The 14,629-nt window shown below is 55.6% G+C and overlaps 1 protein-coding gene across 2 annotated transcripts; it reads right to left on the bottom strand.

Moving 5' to 3' along the window:
* Positions 1-1,765: 1,765 nt before the first annotated feature.
* CYB561 (cytochrome b561) lies at positions 1,766-14,623 on the bottom strand. 2 transcript variants are annotated; one of them, XM_040452044.1, is made up of 6 exons: positions 14,565-14,623; positions 6,164-6,378; positions 5,122-5,220; positions 4,725-4,828; positions 4,087-4,244; positions 1,766-3,845 (listed from the first exon to the last, which is right to left on the bottom strand). In XM_040452044.1, exons 2-6 carry the CDS (start codon positions 6,366-6,368, stop codon positions 3,653-3,655), a joined length of 759 nt encoding a protein of 252 aa, XP_040307978.1. In that variant the 5' UTR covers positions 6,369-6,378; positions 14,565-14,623; the 3' UTR covers positions 1,766-3,652. The 2 variants fall into 2 exon arrangements, with proteins under 2 accessions (XP_040307978.1, XP_040307977.1); XM_040452043.1 differs by having other exon boundaries at positions 6,164-6,381.
* Between the last annotated feature and the right edge of the window lie 6 nt (positions 14,624-14,629).

The following is a 14,629-nucleotide window of genomic DNA, read 5'->3' on the forward strand; positions in this document are numbered from 1 at the left end:
TTATGTTACGATACCTGCCTGGGGGGCTGACTCAGGCTCCCCCTCACTGAGGCCTGCCGTGCCGAGGAGCCCTCCCCCAGGGACACGACTCTGGCAGGTTGAGACAGAGGCCACATTCCTGATGATTTGGTTGGTCTCTTGCGGAACAAGCAGAGTCACCCCTTTGGGCTCGTATTCACTCAGCGAAGTGACTGAGCACCTCCTCGGAGTTGAGACAGCGCTGTAGGCGCTCGAGACATCTGTGGCTAAGAAAAGACGGTTCTAAGGGCCTTTCAGTGAAGGCTTGCAGCGCCCGCTGAGAAAGAGAGGCTTTTTCTTTGGTGACTTTCTCTCCAGCCAAACCAAGGGAGCACTGAGCTCTTCTTGTTTCATTGTAGTAGCTGAGGCCCGCAGCCCTGTCTTGCTGCCTGAAGCGGGCTGCGGTGGGAGCCCGAGGTGAGGGGACAGCCCCAGCTAGAGTCCTTGAGGCTAACTCCGTCAAAGCTTCTTCCAGTGGCTTCATCTTCTCTTCAGAAATCTGGCCAGAATTTGCCATCCTCACCGTCTAGAGAGCTAGACGGCTGCATCGTAAATGGAGAGGCTGCGGGTTTCCTGCCCGGCTGGTACCTCTCTGTCTACTGCAGGGACAAGCAAGGGAAGAGACCGCTTCCTCTAGACACCACGTTGTGCTGAACAAACATCCCTGTTGCATAACCACATCCATTTCCCCCAAACAGAGCCGGGGAAGCAGGAAAACTCCGGGCACGCAGTCACGCACCCTAGATGTCAGAGTGGCCTTCGGAGAGGAGAGGAGAGGACTCCGGAAGCAACCACCTGCTTGGTCTGAAAAGTTGGGGACTCGGGGGGTTCCAAACCCAGTAAGGTGAGGGACTCCTGAGGAGGTGAAGGAGAGGAGATGCGAGTCTAGAGGGAGAGGCGTGACCTTCATGTCTGGGATCATTTGAATATTCACAAACACAAAGACCCTTGATCCAGAAGTGAGCACAAGAGCCGGAAGTGAGACAGCCTGCAGACGAGCCAGCTGCTTCTCCCCGCACACTGAGAGCCAGCTGTGATCTTGACTGAGCGATCAGCTTGGGACATGTATCATGCCACGTGCTTTGCATGCTTTTAAGCAAATGAAGTTTCTCACAGAAGCCTTGATTCAGGAGAAAGATTCTACAGACGCAGAAAGCAAAGACCTCTGGAGAACACAGAAAATAAAGTAAATGTTAGGAAGGACTCCTGTTCCCCAAGGATTACTCCTCAGAGGATTTGCTGCAGGGGTCCCTTTAACTAGTGTTTTGTTTTAGGTGACGGGAGCGCAGTGTATCCCAGCGTGAGATCCAGCCCAACTTCATATAAACACATCTCCTGCCTGGGTCTTAGGAACTGCTCTCAAGTGGAATCCCGCCTCGTTCTCAAAGCTTTGCTCCTCTCCTTAAGGAATAAAGAGACATCTCTTTTAAAAGGTAAAAAGTTGAGTGACTACTAGGGAAAACTTCTTGCCGAGGCCCTTACCACGCTCCACCCTCCAGGCCACTGTCTCTGGGTTGGGAAAAGGGTTTCTCTAACCATGAGGAAGAGCCTCCCACTCTGGGTCCAGAGACTGAACAGCCCCTGGGCCATGACAGAGATCACGAATCGCTTTACCTTCTGTGCCCAGCGTGGGGGGAGGGGAGGTTCAGTTTCTGTCGAGCCTGGTAGAACTAACTTCACACGTCTGATGCCGCTAAAAGCACTGGCCCCTTTTTTGCCAGGGTGAATGAAGAGAAGAGGCCAGAGATCAGCTGTAGACATTTATTGAATCATCTGTTGCACCGACGCTACATTGTACTTCACAGACAACTGGCCACAGGCAAAGTAAAATAAACCACAATGGATCAGCTTTCAGGGGGCCTCCTTAATCATCCAACATACACGTTGGCAAACAGACCAGTTTACAGATTTTTACTGCAAATTTAAGGTTCCGTTTCTCTAAGTGGCATTCTGAGGCGGGGGGGTGGGGGAGGGCGGGGAGCGGGTAGATACACAGTTGTACTTTGGTAGTTTGTCCAAGCAGGAGTCTCTCCACCTGTAAAATACCTGGCTATTCAGCATGAGCCAGGTGGTGAAAGAATTGACGGAGCCCCTTCCTGGCGGAGCACGCGGCGTAGCCTCCAGACAAGCTGCGGCGGAGGCAGGGAGGCTGGGACAGGGAGGCCGGGAGAGGCTCCGAGGGGCCTGGGCAGCCCTGCTGGGGAGGGCTCCGGACCTGCAGGCACCTGCTGGGAGAACTGGCGTTGTTGCCTAAGGCAGGGCCTGTGGCAAAGCGGAGGGTTAGAAATCTGAGCATCAGAAGCGGCCAGCCCCTTTCTCTAAGGCAGCGGTTAGGTGAGAAAAAGGCAACCCATCTACAGAACAGTAGCCGGGCTTAGAAACCTCATTCATTTCTTCACTTAAGTAAGCTGTGTCTGTCTCAAACTGTTATGTTCCTCAAAGCCCAGAAAATGAGGAAAACAAGAAGAGAGCATTCCCCAAGTCCAAGAAGCACAAGGTCAATGCTCTGATCACGTTACTTCCAGACTGAATCCAAAGAGTGACTCAGGCGGCAGCATAACACACTTACACAGCTGGGGGGAATTAACCCAATTCCAACTCCGTCCCAACCTCCTGCAAAGATGGGCCCAGGTAAGGGGATGAGGCTTTCCTCCTGGACAGAAGCAGGCGGCCCTGCCTTCCCCACTGAAAGGGAAAGGGGGCAACAGGGCAGTTTTTTGTTTAAAAACAAAAACAAGACGTATGCCCTCGGCCTCGAGTCAGAGCCAGGCTGTGAGGGCAGGGACACTGGGGCACTGGTGGCCCGGGCCCCTGCAGGGAGTGGCCAGCCTACCACCCAGCCCGCCAGTGCGAGGGGCCACCTCCTTCCCCTTCTCTCAGCCGCCAAGTACAGTTTGTCTCAGTCCTGTGCCCTGTCCCTCTCCCAGCACAGCATCTTGGGGCTGAGGACTGAAGAGAGGGGAGGCCAAGAGCACAGCTGGGCCAAAGCCACATCTCCAGAGCTTCCCAGGGGCCAGTCCCTCCCCTCTCCTGGGGAACCTCGCTCCGAATACCAACATATTTTACACATAATATCACTTGCTCTACTGCCAAAGACTGGGCCCATTCACACCACCGTGTTATTCAGACTAGCGAGACTCCTGGTTTGAATTCAGTGTTACATAAAGCAAGTCTTGGCCTTGCCAGGCCTGTCGCTGAGCCCCAGTTTATCCCACAGCCTTGTGCTCTCTGCAGCCACTGGACGCGGCCCAGCATCCGCTGCCTCAAGGGGAGAGCCACCCTGCATCTCCTTCAGGGATCTATGCCTTTGTGACCAGGCCTGACCACCCAAAACTCTACCCAAAGCTTCTTGATTTGAGCGACAACAGGGGCAGGGGTCTGTGCATGACTAACAGGACTCTAAAGCAGCAGCAAGGAGAAGAAAGTAGAGGAGGTCAAGCCCTAAACCCCAGAAATCAGCGCTCGAGGGGGAACGCTGCCCTCACGGTCCCTACCGACACTGCCGAGCCCTCCCCGAGAGCCACCCTGCCTAAAGACGGCCTCGACAGGGCACGGCAAAGACGCCTATCAGAACCTCCCGGAACCGAGGAGGCCAGCCGCAGCCAGACCCTCCCTGTGGGACGAGGGCAGGCCGTCACTGGGAGCTGGGGCTGTCGCCCTCAGTCAGCGTCTTGAAGTCCATGGAGAGAGCCTGTTCCTCCGCCTGGGGTGGCCGTTTCCAGTCAGCGCGAGTCAAAATGTAGAGCACAGTCACGCCAAAGCCGGCCAGCAGCAAGCCCAGTATGTTGGCCAGGACGCCCTCAGGCTCAAACGTGCTATATTTGGCCCTGCAGGGTTTGGATGGAAGGGAGAAGCCACCCGAGGGGTCACGGTCAGGCCCAAATGCCATTCACACCAAGGCCAGAAAGCTGGCGTGGTATTCCAATCCCAGCCCCACCCGTCCCCCGCCCCGAGAGGAAAACCGCTGCTTCGCTAACTCCACAAGAAGCTGCCTCAGGAGGCAGAGGCCCGGAGAAGCAGAGGGCAGGGCTCCGTCTCCCGAGGCCCGTGGTGGCACAGGACACTCACCCAAGTTTAAACAGCAACGCCTCTTTCAGGCCCAGCAGGGCTGTGCCCACAGCGAGCAGGAAGATGGTGGCGCCAAAGAAGATGTGCTGCGGGCGGTAGCGGCTCCGCAGAGAAAACGAAGCTCCAGGGAACAGGAAGAAGCCAAAGCCCACGAGCCACTACAAGGAAAGGCGGGGTGGTGCCGGAGACTGAGCCGGCCGCCGTCTGACCCACCCGAGGTCACCCCACGTAGGCCGTGTCCACACGCAGTCTGGGAACCCCTCCATCCACCGCTTGGCTTTCTTCATCTCAAGAGCAGGGTGGGGGGAGCAGTAAGCGCTTTCGGGAAAGGTCCTGGCCCCGGCACTCGAGGCCTATCTCGGTTCATCGCGCTCAAACGCTTGGAAGCCCAGGCCCGTGGCCAGACACATGTGCCACGTCAGCTGGAAGGTGGCCTGGGTCTGAGGCACCCTCGCCTGGGAGATCCTGGCTTTCGTACCCCCTTGGGGATCCGAAAGCAGCGTCCAACTGTGCTAAAGCACCTCCTCCACTCTCAGGCACACGCCCGGGAAAGCGGGCCCTTCTGTGGCACAGGCGGCCCCGCGGTGGCCTCGTGCACCCCCGCCCCCACCCCACCGCCGAGGCGCAGAACCGCCCACCTGCACGAAGTAGAGAACAAACGCGAGGATGCCACACCAGCTGTGCAGGCTGTACAGGTCAGCGTAGCCCTTCTTCCTGTGGTAGTCGAACACCGCCACCAGGCCTGGACCGGAGGGAGAGAGGGGCCGTGTGAGGACAGGGCTGGTGGGGAGGGGAGCGGGTGAGGTGACCCAAGGGAAACCCAACCAGCCGGGACTTCTGGGATCTGGTCCCGGCTTGAGGGCTGCCAGGACCCAGCATCCCAGCCGGGGATGCCTGGGGGGTGGGGGATCGCGGGAGGGATGGGGACGGGACCACAACAGAACCGGCGTGGAGACCAGGCGTGTCAAGCGGCGACCCCCCCACCAAGTTAGAAGCAGAGGTGGGGGAAAGGGAAAGCCGTGCCCAGGAACTCACCCACCAGGGCGATGATGAACGCGAAGACGTGTAGCAGCCCGTGCAGGACTTTGGTTGTGCGTTTGGTCTCGTTCCTGAAGACACGGTAAACCAGCAGGGCTTTCAGGGAGTGAGAAAGGGAAGGTCAGGCCCGCCTGCCACAGGCAGCGAGGAGACGCAGCTTGGCTGGCAGAGGTGATCTGCACCAAGGGCTTGGCAAGGCACCACAGCCACAGGCAGTAGGACAGGAAACAGTCTCCGTGGGGCCTCGCGGGGGCCCTCGGGTAGGTGTGCCCTAGCGCCCCTGCCGCCACCACTTTCTTATCAAGTGTCCCGTGTATTCTGGGCTGTGTCCTCGGTTCCTCGTGCAGTCACGCTTAGGTGTCACCAAGCTTCTGAGTTCACCTCTTAGCTCTGATGGTCCTCAAATAGCCCAGTATTGAAGCTGAGCAGATACTCACTACCTTCCGCAACCAGGTTCCCTAGGTGGGGAACCCGATTCCCAAGCTAATCCCCCTCACAGGGCTGAGCCGGACAGGGCCAGGTGGCACGGGGAATGCCTCTTAGGAATCTGCTGCTGGGGAATGGCTGTCACCAGGACCGCCCCTAGGAAGAATGGGTCAAACAGATCCAGATCCAGCTTTCCTGTTACCAGAGCAGGCCGCACAGAAGGCAGGGTGGGGGCCAGTCACAGGCTCACTCCTGCCCCAGAGAGGAGCTGCAGCTCTGCCAAGTCCACCATTCCCCCAACACATACACACATGCACACGCACACACGTGCGCACACACACGCACACTCACCGTTTTTCTTCCAACCTCAAACCACCCCTGCGGAAGCCAGCCTCAGCTCACAGCCCAGCCCCTGGGCTGCTTGCTCTACACGCACACCCTTGGATGCTCCACAAACCTCAGGCCCCTAGATTTGGATGCCTGGTGTTCCCAGGCCCCAAGCCAGCTTCCTTCCTGTCTTTTCTAGAATCTTAGATGTGTCTAAGTGCAGGAGACCCCAGGGATGATAGGGTTCCTGCAAACCGCCGCTCTCAGGAGCAAGGGTGGGACTCACCATCTCCCTGCAGGAAGATCAGGCCTATGACCATGCAGAGGGGATGCACGTTGAACTGCAGGACGCCCTGCCAGGCGATGCCGCCCCTGTACAGACCGAGCCAGGCACCAGTCGTGGCCACCGCGATCAGGCCCAGCAGCTGGGAGAAAGCTACGTAGTAAGGCAGTGCCCTGGGGGTGGCCGCCAGGCCTGCGTGGCTCTCCATGCTGAGGCAGCTGCTGGAAGGAAAGCAGCAAAGCTCAGAGTGGCCCACAGCTTCCAGAGGCCACGTCCCGGCCTCCCGCTGCCCGCTGCCCCCTTCCACCCACCTCTCCCGGCCCCTGTGCTACAGCAGTGCTTCCATCCCTTCCCGAGATTCAAGTACAGCTCAGCAGAGGTGCCCCGCTTCCCCCAGAGACAGACAGGCCAGCACCTGGCTATGAGATGCAGTGAGGGTGCAAGTGAAGGTCCTCCAGATTCAGAGGTGGGGGGACGTGCCTGTGCCTTGCATTCTGTTTCCCAAGGCCCTGGCTTTTCTCAGGTGGGGCTCACAGAGGAGGTTCAGAGAAGTGAGAAAATCCCTTGAAGGTACAGAGTTAGTCACGGTTTGTCCTCCAGATGGGTCACAAGTACGTCCAGAGAGAATGAGAAAGCTGACATCCCGGCACCCATGCACCCAGCGTGTGGCCGTGTGGCCGACAGAAGGAGAAATCCTGCCCTCCCCAGGAGCCTGGGTGTAGCCCCCACAGCTGCCCCCGTGCTCTGACCCTGCTTTGCCTGAAGACGACGTGAGGAACAGGAGCAGCCCCACAGCCTGCTCCCCCTGCCACAACTTCCTCCCCCCATGCTCAGGGCCCGCCGGGTCTGCACCCCTACTCAGGACAAGGAGTAGCACCTTGGCATTCAGAGCCCATGGGGTGTTTCATATACATCACTTAATTCATAGCCATCCTGTATGGGACAGTAAAGCAGGTAGTTACTGTCCCTATGCCACAGATAAGAAAGTGGCAGTTCCAGGAGGCTTGGGAAAGTCTTGCTCAGGGGTCTGTGCATGTGTGCCTGTGTGTGTGCACCTGCATGCGTGTGTACGTGTGTGCATGTGTTTGTGTGTGTGGTAAGCGCATTTCCTGGCTCCTCTGCCCAGTGCACCCCCATGTTAGCCTCCCCCAGGGTCAGGATGGCCTTCGCGCAAGCTCTTCACCCGGAATCAGATAGTTCTCCAGACCCGGAGCCCAGGCCTGGCCCACACGCCCAGTCAGGAGAGGCAGCCAGGGCACGAGGCCGGTGATGAACAAGGATGGCCTCCTCCATCTGTCTGCCTCGGTGCTGCAGGGTCCCGAGCCCACAGAAAGAGGTTCTCTGCCCGCAGCGTCCTGGGCTTTCCAAGCAGCAGTGGAAACATTCCAGAGAATGACAGCGGTGCAGAGACATGGCCTAATGGGTTCTGGGTCTCCCTCTAACACCCAGCGCTTGCTGTCTCTCTCCACCCTGTACCGCTCAAGAACAAGTGTCCAGTCGGCCCGGTCTTCTACCAGTAATTGGGGAGGTCTCTTTTTACCCCCCGATTCTCTCTGCCACATCTGACAAATTTTGGCAACTTCACCATTAAAAAAAGTTGGGGGCAGTGGCGAGTGTTACTAATACATACTCCCTACAGTAAAATACAGATTAACATAAAAAGGGAAAGAATTACAAGTAATCAGCATTTTCATGTGTGTCCTTACATCCTTTTTTTCTACAAACATATACATTCTTTTATAAAAACAGAGACATCCGATTTCTAACCTGCTTTTCTACCTTAACAGTAGATCCTGTGAATCTTTTCCTGTCCATGAATATACATTCACATCATTGTCTCAATGACAACACAAGACTGCACCATACAGCTGTTCCACACTTTAACCAAACCCCAATCCCAACTGTTCAACATTTAGCTAGCTTCCAGTTTTTCACTAAATAAACCACACCATGCGATCACCTTTGCACATGTGTCTCATTAATTCCTAAATGGAGAATTGGAATCCTGCAGCAAGGCTATGTTCTCGTTTAGGTTTTTGACATTTTATCAAATGATCTTCCAAACACACTCCCATAGCAGGTGGGAACACCTGTTTCCAGAAGCCCTGGCAGACAATGAACCCCTATTTCTGAGACTCTTGCCACCGTCCATATCGGTCACCTTTACCCAAGGCAACTCCTACATCTAGGGCCAGTTCTGTCCTCTCCCCCAAATACAAACCCCATTTCTAGCCACCCACCACACATCTCTACCGACATCAGCAAACACTTCAAACTCCTCCGCACATCCCTAGTCGATTCATCTGCCCATCGTCATCATAACCGAATCCAATCCTGACCTCGTGCAGGTGGCCGCTGCGGCTGTCCTCCTGGTCCCGACGCTGACACCTCTACAGACAGGCCACCGAATCCTCGGGGTTCTCCCCCAGGGTCCCCACCATCACTTCCCTCCTGGCCATCTTCATTGCCACCACCCCAGCCAGAGCATGGAGCTTCCACCCCAATCTCTGTACCCCTTCTAACCCGCCAGACCTGCCAGGGACAAGGACGAGGACGAGGCCAGTTCCCCAACTCATGTTGTCCCACCTTGTGCAAACGGGGGCGGCTGCCAGTGAAATGGCAACACTTGTAACACGATCCTAACTCCGTCTCCATCTGCAGCCCCGCATCTTCTCACCAAGTCCACTCAGCTTCCCTGGCTCTCACAACACTGCCTCACTCCCTGCGCCTCTCTTCCGGCTCCCTGCCACTCACCCTCCCCTCCATCCACCTGCCCCACAACCTGAAAGGGACGTTTCTTTCTTCTCTGTCCCCACCTCTGCATCCCCAACGCTGGCCTGGAGCCCACTTACCCCGTCGGCAGTCTGCCTGCCTGCCACGAAGCTCGCCTGTGCCTGTCTGCTGCCGTGCCCCCTCCGAGGAACGCGTCCCACTCTTCCTCGGGTCTCCTGGGGATCTATTCCTCTGCCCTAACTCTAACAGGAAAAATCTACCGGAGAGAGGCTGTCCTCGGGTCACTTGTTCTCCGTCCTCCCCGCCTTTATTAGATTTATCCCCAGAGAGCCCGGGGCACAGTCAGAATCTGATTAGCTCTGAATCAGGAAGAACAGAAGGAACGTGCTCGGCTGCTGGCAGACCTGCCACAGCTTCTCCCTGCCCAGCAGAATAACCAACGACAGCAGAGGGAGCTCAGGGCCGCAAAGGGGATCATCGCCCCTGTATCTCGGAGCTGCTCTGTGGCCGGGCAAGCCAGAGCCAGCATGTTTCCCTCCCAGCCAGTCTCCTAAGGAGGCAGACGGAAACCAGAGCAAGGTTCTCTTCAGGGCTGTGATGTTATGACTTATAAGAAATATATAGGATGGGGGCACCCGGGTGGCTGAGTCGGTTAAGCTTCTGATTTCAGCTCAGGTTCTGATCTCACAGTCTGTGGGTTCGAGCCCCGTGTCGGGCTCTGTGCTGACAGCTGAGAGCCTGGAGCCTGCTTCGGATTCTGCGTCTCCCTCTCCCTCTGCCCCTCCCCACTCTGTGCTCCTTGTGCTCTCTCTCTCTCAAAAAATAAACATTTAAAAACTTAAATATATATTTATTAAATTAAATATATATATTAATATATATTAATTTATATTAAATTAAACATATATATATATATGATGGAGCTCCTAAAACTTCTAAAGCTCCTAAAATTTCCCAAGAAAGCCTTAATGCTGTCTTCTGTTATGTTACTGAGCCCCCTGGATAACCTGTAGATGGGGGGGGGGGTTGGGTGCCAGGGGAACTATGTGACTGAAGGCTGTACCTTTGAGTTCCACCCCTCAACCTCTAGAGAGGGAGAAGACAGCAGATTTGTTCAATCACCAATGGCCAATGATCTAATCACCCCTGTCTCTGTGCTGAAGCCTCCATTAAAATTCAAAAGGAGCTTCCAGGGGGGAGGACGGCTACCCTAGTTCCCTGAGGATAGAGGCTCCTGTGCTCTGGACCCTTCCGGACCTCGCCCTACCTACCTCTTCAATCTGGCTGTTCCTGAGTCACATCCTTTTGTAATAAACCTAATAAGTAAAATAACTCTCTGAGCTCTGTGAGCTGCTCTAGCAAATTAACTGAACGTGAGGAGAAGGCCATGGGAACCTCTTATCTACAGCAGGTGGGTCGGAAGCACAGGTGCCAACCTGGGTTTGCGACTGGCCTCTTAAGTGGGGGCAGTCTCGTGGGCCTGAGCCCTTAACCTGCCATCTCCAGGTAGACAGTGTCAGGATGGAGTTAAATTGTAGGACCTCAGTCAGTGTCTGCTGTGAACTAGGGAAGTAGCTGGTGGCACTGAAAAGAAATCACACTTTGGAGCAGTGAGGTGACCACACGGGGGGCTCTGCCGCTCTGCATTGTACACTTCCACCCTGAACTCCCCAGGAAGGCAGACTGCTGATGCTGTCCGCACCCACTGCGGCAAAGAGCGGGGGTGCCCGCTCGTGCTGGGGGGGTGCCAGGGGCCTCACGGCAGACTGTTTGTTCTCCATATCTATGAGTCTCTTACGTTCTGTCCCCCTCCCTGTTCTTACATTATTTTTGTTTCCCTTCCCTTATGATCATCAGCATTCTTTCACGGAACCTTCGCCATACAACCATGGTGGGAGGAGTGCTGTCCCAAATCAATGCGTGAGGACACTGGGGCTCAAAGAGGATAAAGGACATGCCCCAAATTACCAGCAGCAAATAGCTGCTCATTTGTTCATCGAGCCCCTGCCGTGTGCTGGCAAATACTGCTGGACACCGGAGCTATACAGCTCAGACTTGATCCCTGCCTTCAAGGAGCTTGCAGACAAGTTACACAGCAGATGCAGATTTTCTTAGTAAAGGGTAGTAAGAATTCAAGCCACGAGTTCAACTCAGGCCGCCAAGAGCACTTTCCACTATACGCACGGAAGACAGTTTTCCCCACCTTAATACCTTGAGGTGGCACTCCCTGAACAGCTGGCTGTCTGGTGGCAGCGTGGCTTTGCCGAGAATCTAGGGTGGAGCTCTCATGCTTTCCAAATACTGAAGCCAATCAAGGATCCAAATGGGCATTTGCCAAAGAAGTCGCTTTGAAACAGAGCTCCAAGGAGGTCTCTCCCTGTCCCAGGCCAGTCCTCCTGTACCCCTCACCCCTCAGGAAACCATGCTCCTAAGGCGGTTTAAGCCCACCACAGCAACAAGCACCAGTGTTCCCTGGGAGCTCTCCTGGGAACGAAGGAAGCAGGAGGGAACAGGTAGTTAAGAGAGACGGGGTGGCAGGAGGATGAGCCAGCTGCTCCATGAGATCTTCCTGTCAACTGCTCCAAAGGCAGCTCACCTGCCCCACCTGTCCTAGGGAACTAAGCATCCGGGTAATGAGGCAACCAGGAGGAAGCCACAGATAAAGGATGACCTTTGGAACTATGGAGGACCAATCCACCTCCCCCACCCTCCCTTCCAATTTGATGGTGATTTCAGCCCAAGTATGAGGGATGCAGGAAAGCTCACACCAAGCAAGACCATCCTGCCTCAGGCAGGCCTGTCTGTGCCTTGCCTACAGGTGACCCCGCAGTCCAAAAGTTCCGAGTGTGAAAGATCCAGATTCCTTCAGCAATGGCATTCACCTGTTGCCTATTCGGTTCAAGTCACTGGCAACCTATCTTTGTGCAAGAAGGGGCTGCTTCCAATTGCTGAAGAGAGACCGCATCCTACTGACTCTGGCTGGAATCCGACCCATCCACAAACACATTTTGCATGTGCAAACTTTGAAGGCAGTTGAGAGTCACTCCCTAGCAAGCAAATGCCTTTGAACCAGGCCCCTTCATTTCCCAAACCAGACAGTGAGAACACTCTCTTCCCTGCCAGCTGGGTTGGCCCCCAGAACCCCGGGCCTCCTTTGTTCCCAGAGCAGAAGTGTGGGGGACAGCATCAAGGGCCTTGAAGCTGCCACTCTCCACCCCAAAGTTCCCCTCTGCCGGGCAGACCAGAGTTATGGAAGCAGAGGAGGCTCTGATAGCCCTCAGAGCCCCTTACACAGCCACCCTCCTTCCTGTCAGAGCACAAGACGGGGGTGACAGCTCTGGCAGCTTCTGGAACTTTGGGCTGAGACAGTCACCCCTCCCCTCCCACACCAACTTGCAGTCAGACTCCACTTAATGTCATCAAAAAGGGACAGGAGATACCCGCAGGGGTTGAAAGTGCTGAGAATCACTCTCCTCATGCCCACAGTTTTGTTAAAAGGCCACCAGGCCTAATCTCATTATGAGGACCAGACACTGCCCATGTCCTAGAGCCTGGAGGCAGGCAGCCTGGCCTGGTGCAGCCCTCCTTGGCCACAGCAGGGTTTTAATTGGGTTAGGCAAGATTATATTGGGGACAGGGGTTACATCTTTTCTAAGATCTCACCAACCCTCCCTCCCCCCCCATTGAAGGGATGACTCAATTGCCCTAGAATGCCCTAGAATGTGATGGAAGAGAAAGCAAAGTGAAGGTTGAGCTGTCAGGCAGGGCCCCAAGTAGCCCGCAGGAAGAAAGCAAAGCCTGGTTCTCCATTAGGTACAGTGGGCTTGGTGCCAGGGTTTCCAATACTTGTAGGGACCCACAAAAAATGTTATGATTTCTGCTAAAATCAGAAGGAGAAACAAACTTAGTGCTGAAGAAAATGTTTTAATTTTTAATCTGGCCTGGATTATACTTGTCTTTATACCAACACAAGTGTAAAATATAGGGTTTTTTTAATTGTTGTAAAATATAGGGTTTTTTAAAAATTGGTATTATTTTTAGTGGAAGAAGGGTCCCAGCAAGGCAAAAGTGCCTACGACCCATGAATGCAGCTCTGGTCAAACGGATGTATTTTTAAAGCCAGCCCCTCTGCATCTGACTCTGTGGTCCTGGTCAAGCCAAGTCCCCTCTCTGAGCCTGCTTCCTCATCCACAAGATAGGGGATATCGATAGTCCCCTATCGATAGTCCCACCTCATTACTCACTGGCCTGGCAAAAAATAAGTGGGATAAATATGTAATAGCGGTTAGCAAAGTGCCTGCCACATGGTAGATACTCAATCAGATAACAGTCTGACAAAAACTAAATCTGGTCCTAATAGCATCTTGGGAAGAGTAAGGTGAAGAGTCACACATCAGAAGTTGTTGACACAAGAGGTTTGGGGCCACAGAGAGCCAGATGGCAGCACTACCCCCTCTCATAAATCCACACTCCCCTCTGTCCACTCTCCGTCCCCCACTGGGCAGAAAACCCTGGATCTGGGGCAGCTTTCTCCACCAATACCTTCTGGTGCTGCTGAAGCACACCGCCTTAGCAGAAGCCCAGCTCTGCGGGCCCAGGGAAGGCGGCCAGGGCGGGAAGCGGTGGGGCAGGCAGGCTCCACCTCCAAGTCCGGGAGGCTCCTCCTGCGTGGGGGTGGGGTGGCAGCAGCCCTCTCTCTATGTGGGTCTCACTTTGGCACTTACGAGTTTTCTCTCGGTATTTTCTGCCTCAAACCCAATTTCAGAAGAGAAATCAAGGTATCTAAGAGAAGGTGGCAAAGCTTTGGGATTTCTTCATTTGCTGTGAAAACAAAGGAATAGAATCCAGACATCCTGAGACGAGCTTCATTTAATGAGATTCAGAAAATCCCCAAAGACTGCCAAGTTCTGGGGTATGACGAAGAGAGGCCACCTCGAGGAGAAAAGCTGGGGACAGGGTCTCCTTCTCTGTGGAGCCCTGGGGGAAAGAGCAGGCAGAGAGTGGAGGTGGCCCTGCCATCACCTAGGTGTCAAAGGCAGCAGGGGACCCCTTCCTCCGCTCAGTTCTGCACCCCCTGTCCCCACAGCTCAGGGGCCTACCAGGCCCAATCCAACGAGCCAGGATTTCCCAAACGAGGAACTCCTACCCTCACACCACTAAGCTGCGGATGTTCCAGAACAAGGAAGGGATCTCCTGGCTAGCCATTTCACCCCCCCCAAGAGGAGAGAGGCGAAGCTGAGGGAGGGCCCGCCACCAGCAAAGCAGTTGGGCCCCGTTTCAGGTTTCAAAAGAACAGTCGTGGCAAATGGTGGTTGATCCACATCTACCCCAGCTCGTTTCTAGAACGTGGCAAAATATCAGCCGTGAGCCCACTGACAAGCGTGGGGTCACCTGCCTCTCGGTTCTAACTTCCGCAGACTGGCACGGAGGCTGAACCAGGGCCAGAGGCCGGCAGCTCCAGCAAGGAGCACGGCCAGCTCTTTCACCTCCGGCCCAGCCGCTTGGGGCTCGGCATCAGCTGAGGTGAGGTGAGCGGCGGGTGCGGTGGCGGAGGAGGGACTAGCGGCGGCTCGGCGCGGGGGGCGGGCCCATCCCGCTGCGGGCGCACCTGGGCCCCCTCCCCGACTCCTCGCGGGGGCTCGGCTCGCACCCACCCGCCCGGGCCGCCTACCTGGCCGGGCGCCGGGCCCGGAGCTCGTCCCCGCCGCGCAGCGCCCCACCGCGGACCCACAGGCG

This window comes from Herpailurus yagouaroundi, unplaced genomic scaffold, assembly GCF_014898765.1.
Source record: "Herpailurus yagouaroundi ecotype Mexico unplaced genomic scaffold, PumYag 206, whole genome shotgun sequence".
In the NCBI taxonomy this organism is placed as follows: Eukaryota; Metazoa; Chordata; class Mammalia; order Carnivora; family Felidae; genus Herpailurus; species Herpailurus yagouaroundi.